Source organism: Nannospalax galili, unplaced genomic scaffold, assembly GCF_000622305.1.
Source record: "Nannospalax galili isolate Female #2095 unplaced genomic scaffold, S.galili_v1.0 scaffold205, whole genome shotgun sequence".
NCBI classification, from domain to species: Eukaryota; Metazoa; Chordata; class Mammalia; order Rodentia; family Spalacidae; genus Nannospalax; species Nannospalax galili.
In genome coordinates, this window is record NW_008353921.1 from 153,015 (window position 1) to 172,321 (window position 19,307).

Genomic DNA, 19,307 nt, shown 5'->3' on the forward strand with positions numbered 1-19,307 from the left:
GTTTTTGGGCACAGTTTCATGCCATGCAGCTCAGGCTGTCCTTGGACTTGCAGCAATCTCCCTGTATCAGTCTCTTGAGTGTTGGAATTTCGACATGTACCTGGCAAGAATATATTTTCACCATAAAAGAAGCAGATACACCTCTCCAGACCCTCTTTAAATTAAAAAAAAAATTTTTTTTTTGGTCTTTCTGAGTCAGGGTCTCCTTATAGTCTCAGCTGGCTTGGAATTTGCTATGTAGGCCAGGCTGGCCTTAATCTCACAGACAGCCACCTGCTTCTGCCTCCCAAGTGCTTGGATTAAAGATATGCATCACCATGCCCAGCTTAAGGTATTTTTTAAAGTTTTAAACTTTTATTATTTTTATTTAAGTGTTGTGTGTCTATGTAAATGAATGCCATGTGTGAGCAGGTACCCTCAGAGCCAGAAGAGTATGCCAGAGCCCTTGGGGCTGGTGTTCCAGGAAGTTGTGAGCACCCTGCTGTGAATGCTAGAAACCAACCCTGGTTCCTCTGAAAGAACAGGAAGCACTCTTAACCTCTTAGCCATCTCTCCAGTTCCTTTAAATGTATTTTTTGAAAAAGTTTGCTATTATTTTTGTGTGTGTATGTGCACATGTGTAAAAGTATGCATGTGAGACCAGGAGAAGGTGTTGGGTGTCCTCCTCTATCTACCTGTTCCTTTGAGGTAGTCTTTTCCTGAACATAGGGCTTGAGTCTTGGCTGGGCTTACAGGTGTTTGCTGATTCCTCGCTTATTATGCAGGTGCTAGACCCCAAACCCCAGTCCTCATGATTGCAGAGCATGTGCTCTTAACTGCTGAGCCATCTCTCCAGCCCCCTTTTAATGAATTTTATTTAAACCTCTTACACATTCAAAATATTATCATTTCAAAATGCTGATTCAATCAATACAAAAATTAAATATTCTTGCATTCTTTCCCTCATGTCTTCAAAACGTAGTGTGGACTTTATACTTTCAGGATACTTCAATTTGGGAGAGTCACACTTCACATGCTCAATGTGGCTGGCAATGTGCAACTTGATTCTGTTCTAGCAATATGTCTGCCTATCCTCACTTTGCTTTATTCTGGTAGCTTAATTACAAACTCTTGTTTTTTCTACATCTGGTAACATATTTATATCCAAGGGTATCATTTTTTCATTACAGCAGATCAACATGTAGAAGGGAACAGAGTGGAGATAGAAATGGGAGAGGGGGGGTCTACCCATAAAAGAAAGGGAGATATATGATTAGTTGAATAGTTTTTGCACATGGCACAAGAAAAAAAAAAAAAAGCAAGTGAGGAAGGGAAGGAACAGAGTAACTCAGTATCTGGGCTGCAGGTGGGGTGCTCAACCTAATAAGCAGGGTGGTCAGGGAAGGTCTCTCTGGAAAGGTAACATAAAGCCTGAAGTCTGATGTGAATCCAGCCATACGATAATCTGGAGATAAGCCTTCTATGCAGAAGGAACAGCATGTACAAGAACCTAAAACAGAAACCATATTCAAAGAATTGGAAAAAGATACATGTCACTGAATCACAGCAAACAAATATAGACGTCTACTTAAAAAAAAAAAAAAAAGATCCAGTGAAGCCTTCCTTCACGTGTTAAGTCTAAACATATGGTTTAGAATAATTAGCTTCAAAAACTGGCGATTCCCAAGGAGAGGAGAAGTCCTCTCTGGACTTATGTTAATCTGGCTTGTGATGGCAATGTGAGGTGTGAGCTCCAGACAGCCTGACAAGGGCAGCCCCAGACTTTGCTTGTGTAACTGCAGAAGGAAAGGATTCACAACCTTGGGGAGGTAGAAACTTCAGGGGCTCCGGGCTTAACACAGTGGGTCTTGCTGTAGGTTGGGCAGCAGAGTGCGTTCAGGCCACATGGTGGGGCTTTTAACCCTCCTTTTCCCTACTGTGGTTCTGTGTGCTACTCTGCCTCTACATGTTTCTTGCTGGGATGTTTCCATTTGAGTCTCCAGCATTTGGGCTTTGGTCCCCCTGTCTTCCTGCCACACTTTCTCTCAAAGACCAGTCATTTCTCAGTTTTCTTTAAAAGTACACTTGGTCTATTAAAACCACAAAATCTCAGGTTTTCATTCTGCTCTAGGGTGTTGACCTCTCACCACTGCCAAGTACAGAACTGCTACTTCTGGTGACAAGGCCTGGATAGAGGGGCCTGCAGTTCGAGGCGTGACCTTGAGGATGGGTAAGACCAGAAGAGCAGACAATGGCCTGGCTGGCTGAGCAGAGAGAGCACTGCAATAGCATAGTTTTCACAGTGATGGAGTCCCAAGAGCTTCCATAGCAACGACCAAAACCACCTCTCAAAGGTCAAAAGGTGATCTTCCTGTAGGGTCACCATAGTACTGAGTAGAAAAGCGTGGCCAAGGACCAAGGAACTCAAACTGTCTGAACATTCTCTTGCATATCTAGTGCACACACTGGAGATTTCTCTTGTTTATATATTTAGAAGTGTGATGGCTGATCACTGCGAATGCCTCTCTTTAACTTCACCATGTATGTCAGAAAACATGCCTAAGTAAGAACTTCAAACAGGTGCTAACTGCTGCTGCTGATTACAAAATCTTACTTGGAACAAGACTCTAACTTGGTTCTTTTCAATATTATTTCAGGCTATTCTAGTGTTTAGTGTTTCTATACAAATATCCATTAACCAAAAAATGCTGTACCTGGATTCTGAATGAGACTGAATTGTTGGCATCTTAATAATACTGAATATACAGATGTGGCATATTTCTGTACCTGTTGAGGTCTTTAGCAATGTTTTTTTTTAACATTTTAATGTATTTATTATGTATGTGTGTGGACCCATGTATGAAGATCAAAGGACAATTTGCCACAGTTCTCTCCTGTTTCCATGTGGGTCCTGGGGATTGAACTCAGATCACCAGGCCTGGTATCAATTGCCTTTACCCACTGAGTCATCTTGCTGACCTCCACAATGTTTTTCACATAGGCAATTTGCATATCTTTTGATTTGTCCTACAGTATCTCATACTTTGATACTATTACAAATGAGATTTTACAATTATCTCTTTCTGAGTTCATATTACAAGTTTATACACATATAACAGATGTTTCATATATTGTTTTCGAATGTAGCAATCTGGCCAAATGCACATTTATTAATTCTAATGGTTACTTCTGTTGAATTTTCTATACATAATCATGCCATCTATAAATAACATCAGCTTTATACCTTCATTTATAATTGTTCAACTTTTTATTTTTTAGGCATGTGCTCACCTCTGTGGGAGCACATATGAGCATGTGTGTGCATGTTTGAGTCAGAGGTTGACGCTCTAATTTCTCAAGACAGGGACTCTCATGGAATCCGGAGGTCACTGAGTGGCTAGACTGCTTGGGCAGTGAGCTCCAAAGAACTTCTCGTCTGTCTTTTCCCCAAAGAATTAGGGTTTTGTAACCAAAAGCCACTGTGCCCAGCTTTTAAATAGGTGCTGAGGAGCCAAAGTAAGGGCTTCGTGCTTGTGCGGTAAGCACTTTACCAACGGAGCCATCTCCAGCCCCTAATTTTCGTTTCTTCTTTGCCTTATTGTGCTGGCCAGGTCCTCTAGTGTATTTCTAAATACAAATGTACTACAAGTAGAATTTTCTTCTTACTCCCAAATTCTGGGGAAATACTGCACAATTTCATAGGATATTAGCTATAAATTTCTCTAATGGCTTTGAAAATGTCAAGTCTTTGATTTATAAGAAATACCTAAGTTAAATTTTTCTTTATGTACTTTTCCTCTTTAAGGTTTACCTATGAGTCTACTGGTTGATATCTTTCATCAATGTACTAAATTCTTGTCACTGATTCTATCTTCAAATTTTCTTCCGCTCTACCCTCCTCTAGGCTGGGGACTAAGCACCCTTGCTCTGCTCTCCTACATTTTGTTCTATCTGTGTTGCATTTTCATTGATTGGTCTTCATATTCATTAATCTTATCTTTTCTGATACCTAATCTGCTTTAAACTTGTATTCTGTGTTCTGAAGGATATAAATTGAAATTTTCACAGTTCTAGAACACTATACAAGTTGCTAAGGGGGAACATCAATTGATGGTTCAACCCCAACTTTAAGGTCTAATAACCACAACAATGACTGGCACAGTAAACAATACTGGGGCAGTAGTGGCACTTTTACTTTGGGGGTAATCAAGGGCAATATAATTGGACTTAAAAGTCCACTCAGTGGGAGGGAAAGCATGTATGGTACTGTAAACATAGCCAAATACACATGGATGGAAAGGTCATAGATCTTAGAGAAAACCCCAAAGCTGTCACATCTCTAAACAAATGTTATTTCTTAGTATGTGCTAAATATAGATCCTTATATTTACAGACAAGTATGCTAATCACCACACATTAAAGAAGCTTCTTTTGCAACAGAGAGAGACTTTTACAAAGTTCTAAAATTGGTCATACATGGAGACTGTGTCTGTGAAATGCCCAACCTTAAGCAACACATTTACAACGGAACCTCTACACCTAAGGTTTATGGAACACAGTGGAATAAGGAGTAGAGAGAACACTAATGTATCTTTCAACTCTCATTAATGAAGCTCCCTCATGCAACAGTGAGCAGTGAACCAAAAGGCTACAAATGGCCAAAGTATAGAGAGTTAAGAATCTGCCGAGTGTGGCTGCTTGGACTGGACCCCCATATTAAAGTTTACCCACCAAGGGCTCATAGACCACTACAGAACAAAATAGGGAGCAGGAAGATTTAAGAGCCACGGGAGGAGGTGCATGACCATGTGGACACAGATTCTTACAGGCTCCTGGGGCCTTGCGCACATGAACTTACAGCAATGGTGTCAGCATGCACAAGATCCACGCAAACTCAAACAGACAAAAACTTGGCATAGAAAACTGTGGAAATGGACAGCGGGCTCCAATCTTAGCAGAACTGTTGGGCAGCTGATTACTTCTGGGTAAGGAAGAGCTTAAGGGAGTGACTCTAGGTAGGCTGACTAGATCCCAGTGGATGAACATGCACTGAAGGACATCAGAGGACACTAACTTGTCTCGGTAAGTGGTTTGTTTTTTTAAAAAATATTTTATTTATTGTTTTTATTTTATGTGTATGAGTTTATTGCCTGCACGTATGTGAGTGCACCCATGTTGTGCAATGCTGCAGAGGTCAGAAGAGGGCTTTGGATTCCCTTGGAGGTGGAGTTAAGGACGGTTTGTAGCCACCATGTGGGTCCTGAGAATCGAACCCGGGGCCTCTGCAAGAGCAGTCAGTGCTCTTAACTGCTGAGCCATCTCTCTAGCCCTTGGTAAATCTTAACATAAATGACAGAATGCATGTAATCCAGTGGGGAGCTATGGGAGGGTGCCAAAGGGGAAGGAGGTATAAAGATGATTAAGATGTGTATGAGATACACAAAAATTCAATAAAAGTTTTAAAAAAATAAATTGAAAATTTCACTGTTCTAGATTGTCGACTTGATTCTCTCAACAAATTTACTTATCTATTCAGTCTTCACTAAGAATTTATTCTGCCTCCTTTTAAGCTCTTTTCTGCAAACTTCAGTATCTGCATTACATTTTCTAGGGATATGCAATATTTTTGTTTGTATGTTGGATGCTGAGGATAAAAGATTCATAATATGGGGCTAGAGAGATGGCTCAATGGCTTGGAGCACTTATTGCTCTTGCAGAGGATCTGGGTTCAGTTCCCAGAACTCACATGATAGCTCACAGCCACCCGTAACTCCAGTTCCAGGGGAACCGATGCTCATTTCTAGCCTCTGTGGACACGAGGCATGCACATGGTACACATACATACATACAGGCAAAATATTATATATATAAAAATAAAATCTTAAGTAAAAGAAACATGCTGGGCATGGTGGTGCATGCCTATAGTCCCAGCACTTGGGAGGCAGAGGCAGGCGGATCTCTCTGAGTTCAAGGTCAGCCTGGTCTACATAGTGAGTTCCAGGACACCTGGGGCTTACAGGAAGACCCTGCTTCAAAAAGACCCCCCCAAAAACAAAATCATAATAGCTCCAAATAATAGTGTCTATCATAATGTTTCCTATCTTTTCTTAGACAAAGAAAAGGGGTAGACATCCTGATCCAAGTCAGCTGAGTTGAGCCAGGGCTGGGAGAGTGTTAAGATTTAATCCAAAGGAGCAGGGGAAAGATATCCCCAATCTAATCAAACAATAGCTACCACCCCAAACAACCCATATTCAATCTATATCTTGTTTTACTCTGTTCCTGGAGTGCCAATGCCTAAGGTCATTCAAAGAGAGACTGGCAGGGCTCTTTAAGTCCTGACACATATACCCTCTTTAGAGTTTGAAATCTAAACATCTTAAGAGAGTCAAACTCAGACTTTTTGATAAGAGTCTTGATACATAGCTTAGGCTGGACTCAAACTTTAGGATCCCCTGGCCTCAGACTCTTGACTGCTAAGATTTAACGTGTGAATACAGGGCTGGCAAGATGCCTGGCAACTTAAAAATCCCTAGGGTAAGAGGATTTCTCTCAAAAGCCTTTTGCTGAATTTGGAGGTAGAAAAGGAAGGGACCACCTAGCCAGGAGCAGACTGAAACATCCTATTTTCACAGTACTTAAGCCACCAAAAATGTCACTAAGTTCGGCCATCCCTTGCGTTGGGGCTTCCTTTACGTCTCAATCAAGTCACCAGTGCTATGCACTGTCAGGTTCAGAGGGCTTCTCTTCAACCTACAATAAACAGGCTCCTTGGGCCAACCCTTACCCTCAGCTCCCAGATCTGGGAAGTTATCTGCAGAGAATGAAAACAACCAGTGACTTGTCAGCTCACCTAAGAATGGCTCTTCACTGCTGCAATTTTTAGTTCACCTAATTCTTATTGATTCCACAGCTATCAGGTGTCTTTTAAAATATGCTTTTTGCATCTTATCCTTTCCTTTCCACCTTGCAATTGAATGCTGGTCCACCACGACCTACCATATTTTTCACCTGTTGAGAAATCTTCCAATATTGACTTGTGCTATTATGGTGCATGGGGATAATTTTTTTGTCTATACTAATTTTGAAATGATCTCATTCAGTCTCACAATTTTAAATACTGGCTTCATTGTCTGCCAAATTTATAAATTGAGTTCATAACCAGACTGCAGACTCATGTTCTAATTATTACCGGACTTCTCTATTTAGCTATCTTGAGCTATTTCAAACTGGAAATATCTGAATGCTAACTCTCAATTTGGCATATTAACAAGTCCCCCTACCCTCAAAGTTAGACCCCTTCCTGTACCCTCAATCCTTTCCCCTCTGAGTTAAGAGAAACTCTACCTCCTCAGATCCTCAAACAAAACATCCTGATGTAATCCTAGACTATTTTCTCTATACCCAGGTATTAATTATTTTCTTATCTCTGTGAAAAAGAAACACCTGACAAAAACAAGTTAAGAAGGTTTATTTGGGCTCACAGTTTGAGGGGACACAGTCCATCATGGCACAGAAGGCATGTAAGAACGTGAGGTGCTGGTCATATTGCTACCTCAGTCATGAAGCAGAGAAAGATGAAATGGCAGTGCTCCAGTTCTCCCTTTTCCCTTTTCTTTCAGTCCAGGACTCTAATCACGGAACACTGCCACCTGCATCGAGGATGGTCTTCCCTCTCAGTTAAACCTCTCTGGTAAAATCTCACAGACTTGCCCACAGGTGAGGCTCTTAGGTAATTCTAACTCCAATGAGGTTGACAATGAAGATCAGCTATCACACACTGTATCTCAGTGGTCTAGAAATCTTGTAGGCATTCTCTTCAAAATATGTCCAGATCTAGTCCATTTTCTCATCCTCATTCACTGCTTCCACACTGGTCCACATCACCTTTGCTTTTCAACTACATATCCTCAGAGTCTCCAGGCTAGTTTCCATTTCTCTTCTTGCTCCATTAGTCTAGTCTCAACACAACAGTCAATGACTCTTTTTATTATCTCACTCCTCTGCTGACACCACTTTAGGCTACTCTTTTCCCCATAACCCTTCCTTTACCTCCTTTAATTCTTTGCTAAAATGTTAGCTTTGTAACAATAATGGCAATTTTGCCCACTCTATTAAAAACTGCAACCTTTGTCAGGTGTGGTGGCTCTTACCTTTAATCTCAGCACTTGGGAGGCAGAGGCAGGTGGATCTTTGTTAAGTTCGAGGCCAGCCTGGTCTACATTCTTGAATTCCATAACTATTATTTTTTCATAGTATTTATTGCCACTGACATGCCTTTTTTGTTGTTAGTTATTTCTACCTTTTGGAAAAAAAGTAATTTTGAGTTTAGCCCTTAGGTCAAGCATGCCATTTAGGTTCAAAATTTGGCAAATGCCTGAGGACAGACCACATGGTACTTGTTACTGGTTTCCTTTCTATCTGCTGCAGGCTTCCTCAGTGAGAGCAGGGATCTTTGCTTCTTTTGTTCCTTGGTGCTATCACAAACACCTGTGGCACGGACATGTTGAATAAATATTTTTCAGTGACTGTTAAAAGATGTTTCAATAGAACACAGTAGCACAGCGCGAGTGCCAGGGGAACATGGAAGCCATAGCCCTTGTGTGAATTAGAAGCAGCTTTAAGAACAGAACAATGGGGGCTAAAGAGATGGCTCAGTGGTTCTGTTCTTGCAGAAAACCTGGGTTTGAATCCCAGCACCCACACTGCGGCTAACAACTGTCCGTAACTCCAGTCCTAGGGGATCCAACAGCCTCTTCTGACCTCCACGAGCATTGCATGACACAGGTGCACTTACCTACATGCAGGCAATACACGCATACACATTTAAAAAAAAAAGAACACAACAACAGAGGGGATGGATCTGTTTGGGAAGCACTGTATTTTCGTATCTGCTGATCATTTCCCTTACCTGTTCAAGTCTGGTAAAGCCCAGACTAGACCAGCAGTAAGCATTCATGTATACCATGCATGCTGAAGGAATGTCTTCTTTTTTGCTACCAACTGCTTCAAATATTCTTTTATTTTTACTAGCCTAGCAGTGCTCTTAGCAGAGTATTTACTAGGATCAAAATGAAGGAAATGTTAATACATGGATTAAGAAACCACAGAACTTTACTCTTAGAAGGCTTAGAACATTCTTCATTATAGAAAATTTTCAAATAAAAATTAAGGAACTTAAAAGACAATTCCAATTTATTTTTTTACTATTTGTTAAAGAATGGGAGTTGCAGGGCTGGAGAGATGGCTCAGTGGTTAAGAGCACTGATTGCTCTTGTAGAGGACCTGGGTTCAATTCCCAGCACCCACATGATGGCTACAAACCATCCTTAACTCCAGTTCCAGGGGAATCTGAAGTCCTCTTCTGATCTCTGCGGCATTGCACAACATGGGTACACTCACATACGTGCAGGCAATACACTCATACACAAAATAAAAATAACAAATAAAATATTTTTTAAAAGAAGAATGGGGGTTAGGCACCAGAAGAACTACTTTTAGGAAGATATACCTTAACGAAGAGTTATAAATATTCAGGATATAACCAACACTTAGGTCACAAAACAGAAGTACCCTGTCTTCTCCCTAAGTCTCTGGCCCACCAGAGTAACTACAAATCTGGCTTGAATTCTCATTTGCCTGATTTTCTTCAGAGTTTTGCTATCTGTATGCATCTCTGATACTTAAAAAAAAAAAAATTTATGGAGCTGGAGAGATGACTCAGTGGTTAAGAGCACTGGCTGCTCTTGCAGAGGACCCTGGTTTGAATCCCAGAAACCACACGGCAGCTAACAACCATGAGTAACTCCAGTTCAAGGGTATCTGATGCCCTCTTCTGAGTTCCTCAAGCACTGCACAACATGGGTGCACTTACATACAAACAGATAATGCACTCATATACATACAAGAAAAATAATAAACAAAATATTTTAAAAAACTTTAAGTGGAGTAATTAAAAATTTTAAAACAAGAATTAAAAAATTATTATCAAAACACTATGAACAGAGTCAGGTTTGGTGGTAAACACCCGTAACTCCATCCTGCTGAAGTAGGAAGATTGCAAGTTCAAGGCCAGCGTGGACTAATAAGTTTTAGGCTTGCATATGTGCTACATAGACTCTGTCAACAGAGAACAGTTTTTTTTCTATCTTAATAAAAGGAAAGGGGTATTTAAAAATGAGTATTCCTAAAATACACAGCAAAGAAGGAAATTGGAATATCAGAATTTTTTTCCCTAAACAGAGACTGTACATAAGCAAGATCATGTGTGTATAAACATTCAGTATATACAGATACACACAGACTAAATCTGCCTGCCAAGCCCTCCTGTAACAACCATCTGCTCTTAACCACTTGGAATTTTCTCAAATCATCCTTCAAAGAAGACCATTTTCATTCATATCAGAGGTTTATATCATTTAAAAATTTTATTCTCAAAGAAAATCTCAGAAACTTTTAATTCTATTTCGCCCCCAACCTCAACTAGCCATTTCACTTCTCCTTAGCTAACTTATGAGGGTCAAGCGAGAAGCAAGTCCATCTCAAATCAACAAGTCTTTGCCCAGTGCCACAGACGGTTCTAAAGTGGTACTGAGCTAGGTGCTGGGTCTCAAGAAGTCTCTAACTTACCCAGGGAAGACACGATGAACATACTGGTCTTAAGACTGTCTCAAGGCAAATGTTAAATGGTATGGAGTAACCAAAGTTCAATGGGGATTTGGAAAATGAGAACATCTTGGATTCCAGAGGATAGGTAAGGTTTTAATTCAGCCCTGAAGAATGATGGCTAATGAAAGAGGGAGTAAGGATGAAGGTAGGACAAAAGGAACCCAAAGAATGACAGGAAGATAGTCTAAGATCCTACCTGAGCTGGCGAGATGGCTCAGTAGGCAAAGGTGCTTGCCACCAAACTTGACGAACTGAGTTCAATCTCTAGGACCCGCATGGTGGGAAGAGAGAACCAACTTCACAAGTAGTCCTCTGACCTCTACATATGTGCTATGGTACATGTGCACCAACACACACATATAAATAAATATATACATAAAAAATAAAAAGATCCTTTCTGGAACACAAAGTAGCCTGTCTTATGAGAGTGAAAGCAATAGAAACAATGAAGGGGAAATTTATGGAGTATGTGACCACATGGGAGGAGAGGAGGGGAGGAGGGGAGGGGGAAGGGAAAGGAAGGGAAGGGGGAAGGAAGGAAGGAAGGAAGGAAGGAAGGTAGGTAGGTAGGTAGGTCAGAGCTGAGTTTTGTCTAATTCCAACAGTAAGGAAGTAACCATCTCAGGTTCTTGTGCAAGAGAAATAGACACCAGTAATTCCACCTAGTATTTTGAGGAAATCAGTCTGGTACCAGATTAGGAAGGATAGGCACCTGCAGCAGGGAATTAAGAAAGGCAGTGCTGCAGTGAGTCCAACACTAGCCTTAGGACAGAGGGTGGCCAGCAGAAACCAGAGGACACACAACCAGGAAACAACAGTGTGGGAATTGGTAGCTAATGAAGAAATGAGAAGATGGGAAACCCATCGACCCTGGCTGAGTGGGTAAGAGCCTAACAGTAAAAGGTTCAGCTGAGGCCACGGCATGGAACCCACTAAGAAGATACACAGGCACAGCAACACCACACAGCAGCAAGAACCTTAGAGAAGGCTTCCTGGATGAAGGCCTAAGGCACTGCTTAAAGTGAGAAGTATTTGAGGACTGATGGGGAAAACAATGTGGTAACAAGAATCGGAGAAAGCAAAAGCCCAGGAAAACAGAAAATAATCATTCTTGTCTTTAATCAAGGAGTTAAAATCTGTTTACACAATGAATTTGAACATATTCATTTATTCAATGTATATACATATATATATACACACACATAAAATAATGCACGTCTTTGTCAGCAACCACCTAAAATAAAGTTCTACCTATGCTAAAGTGAAAATTATGAAAAACTAAAAACTGAGGGTCTGTTTTTCAGTTTACAATTTGATTAAGGAGCCAATCAAGACATCAGTCAAAACAGTAAAGCAGGGGCAATGAAGACCCATCACAAGCTGTGAGCGATTTAAGGGCCCCAGTGTTGACTCCTAACTTTGTAAGTACAAAAGTAATGTTATAAAATAGAAGATGGACACCAGGCCTGGTCTACATAGTGCCTTCCAGGCAGGCAGGGACTAGGGATGCCTTGTCTTACCCTGCCCTCCCTCAAAAAAGAAGACGGAAAATGCCATAAGGGAGGCTTCATCTAAAAAGTTCTTTGTTTAGAGTGTCTCTGGGTTCTGGGGAAAGCAAGGAATGTTCTTCAGTGGGAAACAACTTAGGTGAGTCAGTCAGGATGCAAAGGCTTTCTAGCCTGAACATCCATACACATATCAAGAACTGCCCTCTGAATTCGAAAGCAGGGCTGTGATAGCAGACTAGTCTTGAGATAGAATGCATCAATCAATGTGTGAAGACTTTTTCAGCAATTCACCACTAGGAGACTAAATCTGGTGATACAATCTGATGAGACTGGGACCAGCTGCCACAGAATCAGTTTGAGAGGCTGGCGAGATATCATACAGACTTTCAGAGATGTAGCAGGGGGCCTTGGTGCTAACATCATTCCCTCTTCTGCCTCAAGTTAGAGAAAGCCAGTTAGACAGATACCAACCAAAGGGCCTTAGTGGAGGAAGAGGTCTCATCCTCCTAAATGATTTGCTATGCCACCAGATGCCTTGAGGATTGCCCAGCATTCTAGAGAGGATCCCTGCTTTGGAACTTTGTGTTAGCCTGGGAAATAGGTTCAAATCTCACCAAGAACTCCATATGTAAAAACAAATGCAAAAGGACCTGCTTTAGTTTTGTAGCAACTAGGGCTAACTTTGAAAAGCTCTCAATAAGATGACCTTCCAAGACCCATGCATGGTAGTCCAGGCCTTAGACTTTAGACCATACATCCATGACTGCCTCTCTGAACATCAAAGTTGAAAGTACATGCTGGGCCTTTTTCTTGTTTAAATATGGTAAAGTTCTGGGAAAAGAATGAATGCAAGTTCAAATTCTACTTCTGTTTCTCCATACAAAACCCTCCTTACCATATACTTAGAGGGGGAAAAAGCCTTTACCAAATTTCTTGAGTCACTTGTCAGATAAGCTACTATTGCCTTCAGGTAGCAGGGGAGACACCACAACCACATCTGAAATCTGGAAAATGGCTCAGGCTAAATGGCTACTGGTAGAAAATAAAATCCCTTATAATTTTTTTTTTTTTGGTCTTTTTGAGACAGGGTCTCCCTGTAGCCCCAGCTGTCCTGGAAATCACTATGTGGACCAGGCTGGCCTTAACTCACAGAGATCCACCTGCCTCTGCCTCCCGAGTGCTGGGATTAAGGCTTGCACCACCATGCCTGGCCTCCTTATAATGTTTTAACTACCAAATCAATCATAAAATCCCCAAGGAAAACTCATTATAAAGCAACACATTCCTATCACCCCATGCAGTATTACAAGAGCTATTTTTAACTACAATGATAAACACATCAAATATTATTCCTATTAAATATCTTATTTACTAGTTGGCAATCCTTAGCAGAAGAATGAAATCAACTCATGTGTAGGTCTTTAATTAATCACTACTATCTAACTCTGACCTGGATCATTCTGTGCCTCAGTTTCTTAAACTGTTAAAGTAGGACTGCAAGTATCCACTCCTTGCTATTTTCCCTGCAAAGACTGAGTGAAAGAAGAAGTGAAACCACATGAAAATGCTTCCAGCTGGAGGGAAGGTGACTGTGAGGCACACTGGTGCCTGGGAAGGACAGGTATCTGCGCTGCTGTTCCTCACAAAGAGTAGGTTCTGCCAAGTCAACAACGGTGCTCCAGAATAAGTGACAGCCTGATGCCCTCCCCCCATAGCCTGATACCCCTCCTCCACACAGCCTGATGGCCCTCCCCCCATAGCCTGATGCCCCTTTCCACACAGCCTGATGGCCCTCCCCCCATAGCCTGATGCCCCACTCCACACAGCCTGCTGCCCCTTCTCACACACAATCTGATGCCCCTCCCCCACACACTGCCTGATTTGCATTTGCCCTTCATTTCATTTCTTCAGAAGCTACTCAGCAGGGATGGCTGCTTCTTCAACATTTCATCCTTTCTTTCCTTATGTGTCTGTATCAAGACCCAATGCCATCAGTCCCCTCGACACTGCTGCCAACAGGAACTACTAAATGCAAATGAGGTCATTCTGCTTTAATCCTGGATGCTTTCTACTTCTCATTCAATCCACAATATAGACCAAACAGCTGAGATGAAGGCTCTATATGGTGTGGCTCTTCCTCTCAGCCCTCATGAACCATCACTCTAGAAAGTACATTTCAGCATCTAGCCACACTTACCTCCACTGGTCATATCATAACCTATGGCAGTTCAGAAAATGGCCCTCAAGGTCATAACCTTCCTGAATGAACCCTTGTCCACTCTTGCTTCTGTGTGGTCACTATACCTAGCACATACTTCTAGGGCTACACTGATCACAGTACTGGCAAAGCCATGTGTCATTTCTACTAGACAAAGCTCTGTGGAAGAAAAAAACCAAACCTTGATACTCATACTTATGTCTCAGATCCTGGCCTTTCAGCAGACTCAGAATATACATCTGTCCAACCAAAGTTCCAATTATACTTACTAGTTCATTTGATTTCATTTTCTTTTAATTTTTTTATTAAAAATATTTTATTATTTTATGTGTGTAAGTGTATTGCCTGCATGTATGTAAGTACATTCATGTCACATGCAATGCCCGTGGAAGTAAGAAGAGGGCGTCAGATTCTCCTGGAACTGGAGTTATGGACAGTTGTTAGCTGTTGCCATGTGGGTTCTGGGAACTGAATCTAGTCCTCTGCAAGAGCAGCCAGTACTCTTAACCATAGGGCCAACTCTCCAGACGCTGATGCCATTTTCTTGACAAGTATTTACCATGTAGAAGGCATTTACTTTTTAAAAGATTTATTTACTTAATTAATTTATTGTGTGTGTGCATGTGTGCCAGGTCTTTTTTTGAGACTAAGTCTCCCTGTATACAGCCCAGACTGGCCTGGTACTCAGGTAGACCTGCTGACCTCAAACTGATGGTGATCTTCCTGCCTCAGCCTCCTGAGTGCTGGGATTATAGAAGTGAGCTACTACACCAACCAAGAACTTTTGATTCCAATGATTTAAAGAAAAAACAGAGATAGATTTCAAAAAAAAAAAAAAATATGCAAACTGTGAAGAGAGGGTGTCATATAGGTGTCCCATTTAGGGGTAAGCACTCTGCAGTCTCTCATTCTCTGCATGTTAAGGTGAAGGTAGAGATAGGGAAGGGGGGTCTGAATGGATCAAAGTACATTGTATAAAATACTCGAATCAAAAATGCTTTTTAAAAATTACAAAGTGGTTGTTTCTTTTGCTGTACAGAAGCTTTTTAGTTTAATGAGGTCCCACTTGTTGATTCTTGACCTTAATTCCGGACAACTTATGTCTAGTTTAGAAAGTCTTTTCCTACATCTATACCTTGTAGGTTATTGCCAATGTTTTCTTCTAATAGTTTCAGAGTTTCAGGCTTTACACTGAGGTCTTTGATCCATGTGGAGTTGACTTTTGTGCAAGGTGAAAGATAAGGGTCTAGTTTCATTAAACTCACAGAGTGGGAGAAAATCTTCACTAGCAACACATCTGACAAGAGGTTTAACTTCCAGAATATATAAAGAATGCAAGAAAAAGAATATATAAAGAAAGCAAGTAATCTAATTAAAAGATGGATATGAACAGAGAGTTCTCAGAAGAAGAAATAAAGATGAAACATCTTAAAAGGTTCAACTTCACTAGTAATCAGGGAAATGCAAACTAAGACCACTTTAAGATTGCATCTCACCCCAGTCAGACTGGCTAAGATCAGGAGAACAAATGATACCAAATGCTGGAGAGGATGTGGAAAGGAGAACACTCATCTACTGCTGGTGGGAATGTAAACTCATGCAACCCCTATGGAAAGCAGTGTGGAAATCTTATAAAGAACTAAAAATGAACTTGTCATTTGACTCCTTCGCATATACCCAAAGGACTCATCTTATTGGAGAAACACTTGTACATCCATGTTTGTTGCTGCTCTTTTCACAATAGCTAAGAGATGGAAGCAACCTAAATGCCCCTCAACTGACAAGTAGATAGTGAAAATGTGTTACATTTACACAATGGAGTTCTACTCAGCGGTAAAGAAGGACAAAATCATGAAATTTGCAGGTAAATGAATGGAACTAGAAACTGTTATACTAAGTGAAGCAACACAGACTCAGAAAAACAAACGTGTTCTCCCTCCTAGCACCAAATCTTTATATGTAAGCATATATCCAGATGTAACTACAGGAACCAGAATAACGAAAACAAACCAGAGAGGTAAAGGGTAAGAAATAATCTGAGAGAGAACAGTAGGAGATAGATGTTTCTAATGGAGAAATGGGTAAAAATGGGGCTACTTTTAAATGGAAGGTGAGGAGGGAGGGTTATACAAGGAACCTTGGGGATAAAGGGAAATGAGCTCAAGAGAGAACTATAGGAGACTGGTATTATCAAGGGAGAAATGGGGAAAATGGGGACACTTTAAATGGGGAAACCATGGCGAAAGGGTTAGGGGGAGAGAGAGGAGAGAGATAAATAATGCCTAGCTAGTTTTGAAAAACCAGAGGGAATCATATTAGTCTAACAGCCTAATGACAAATTACACATACACCATCTCTACATGAGTCCATGTGTATAGTTAAAGGCTACATAACAAGAAACAGTACCAGACAGGAGAAACCTTCCTTTGAGTTGTTGGGCAGGGTGGTCCAAAACACTCCCAAAATTACACAGGTATTGCCATAGTCCTTGATTGCCTCCCAGAACTTGAAAGTAAGACCCTACTACTGAAGATAGAACATACTTTGGACACAGGATTTAGAGCAATAAAGCTGGAACTGGCCGGGCTGGTGGTGCACGCCTTTAATCCCAGCACTCAGGAGCCAGAGGCAGGAGGATCTCTGTGAGTTCAAGCCAGCCTGGTCTACATAGTGAGTTTCAGGACAGCTGGGGCTACAGGGAGACCCTGTCTCAAAAAGACCAAAAAAAAAAAAAAAAAAAAAAAAAAAAAAAAAAATGCTGGAGCTGACTTGAAGCCACTTCTGAAGGCTAAATCTCATGAAACTTTGGAGAGCACTATGAAGGTGCCAAGGGAAAACAGAAATCGATGATTCAACACCAGCTTCAAGACCAAATAATCACATCCATGGCTGGCACAGCATACAACATTGGTGCAGTAGTGGGATTTTTTTCTTGGGGGCAATCAACAGCTACCTAATTGGACTAAAAGCCCACTCAATGGGAGGAAACTCAAGTGTGGTACTGTAAACATAACCAAATACACATGGCTCCGAGTGGTAACAGATCTCAGAGAAAACCCCAAGAGTGTCACATCCCTAGATTAATGTAGTTTCTTACTATGTGCAAATTATGTAACCTTATATTTGCAGATAAATATCCCAGTCACCACTCATCAAAGAAGCTTATTTTGCACCAGTTGGAGATTATTACCAAGTACCACAACTGGTCACACACAGATATTGCCTATGAATTGCCCAGGCCTAAGTGACACATCTGCAATGCAACTTCTACACCTAAAGCTTATGAAACATATATAACAGGGGTGAAGAAGAGGACACTAATGAATTGCTCAGTTCTCATTAATGAAGCTCCTTCATGCAACAGAGGGTCAGAAACACAAAAGGTCACAAATGGCCAAAGTGTAGAGATTCAGAGTCTATAGAATGCTGGTCCTTGGACAAGACCTCTATATTAAACTTCAACCACCCAGGGATCAGGAACCATTAGAGAAGAGGGGGTGGAAAGACTGTAAGAGCCAGGGAGGAGGTGAATTACCATATGGAAACAGAGTCCTACAAGCTCCTGGGAACCTGCTCATATGATTCTATGGCAATTATGTCAGCATACACAAGTCCCATGCAAATTCAGGCACGCAAAAACCCAGCACCCACATGTTGGCTAACAACAGTTTGTAATTCAAGTTCTAAGGGATCTGTTGCCCTCTTCTGACCTCCATGAGCACTGCACACATGGGTGCACTTCCTTACATGGGGGCAAAACATGCATACACATAAAATAAAAATAAATAAAAATTTAAATGTCAATTTGGTAAAAGAGGGTAAACATATAACCATGAGGGTGATGTTGAGCATAATAAGGACTCTGAATTTTATTCTAAGTGCAGTAGGAAGCCATTTAAAGGTTATCGACAGAAGTGATCTAACAGGCTTCAGGGAAGAGCCACAGAACAACTTTTTCAAGTTGGTCAGGATGACTTTTGAGCCAAGGTCACAAAAGTTGTACCTCTGCCTGCCAGGCCAGGGTAGAAGCCGAGAGTGCTGATGTTCGGCCAGCTCCAAGAACAGCAATTGTTTCCCCATCATCATCCACCACTTTGAAGTCCAGATCTTCGTTGTATTTTCTGCGCTTCACTTGACGTCCTGAGCGCCGTTTCTGTAGAACAAGCACATGTATCAGAGCAGTCTGTGAGTCAAAGGCAAAACTTTCACATGAATACCATCAACTACACTTACTGATAGGCCATGCAGGGTTTTCTCAACTTCGGTCCAGATCTTCGTTGTATTTTCTGCGCTTCACTTGACGTCCTGAGCGCCGTTTCTGTAGAACAAGCACATGTATCAGAGCAGTCTGTGAGTCAAAGGCAAAACTTTCACATGAATACCATCAACTACACTTACTGATAGGCCATGCAGGGTTTTCTCAACTTCGAAATGGAATGAATATTCCTTAAATACCAGTCTCATAAGAACCAAATTCACACAGAATAGGATCTAGCTTAGTGAAACAGAATGACCAAATCTCCAAACTGCCTGAATGGCTAGCAGTGTGGCCTCAGAGCCCTGCCTGACCTACTAGGAGTATGGCCTCAGAGTCCAGGGAGATGTGCCATTCATCAATGGTAGTGATGTTTTTCTTCCTTTCTAGAACAGGTATCTTTGAGAACCATTCAGATTTTCTCATACCATAGGAGTTTTTATTTATTTTGCTCAAATTCACCCTATGTAACAACTAACTTCTAAAAATGTTGTTTGAAAAATTAATAAAAGTCAATTTTACTGGGACTTAGCCTCTGAGAATCTTGTAACGCAACTGTGACAAAATGGCAAGCTACTACCTAAGGACTCCTCTTTAATCAAACTTGCAACAAAACAGTGCACTGATGTCCTCCAACTTAAGCCTGTGTCCCATCTCTACTTGTCATGGTTCCCAAGCA

At 41.2% G+C, this 19,307-nt stretch overlaps 1 protein-coding gene across 1 annotated transcript in view; it reads right to left on the bottom strand.

The window, feature by feature from the left end:
* Positions 1 to 19,307, bottom strand: part of Chd6 (chromodomain helicase DNA binding protein 6) — a 218,395-nt gene that overhangs the window by 95,389 nt on the left and 103,699 nt on the right. Inside the window, exon 5 of the mRNA XM_008850984.2 lies at positions 18,377 to 18,526. Coding sequence (XP_008849206.1) covers positions 18,377 to 18,526 — 150 coding nt within the window. The remainder of the gene's footprint in view (positions 1 to 18,376; positions 18,527 to 19,307) is intronic.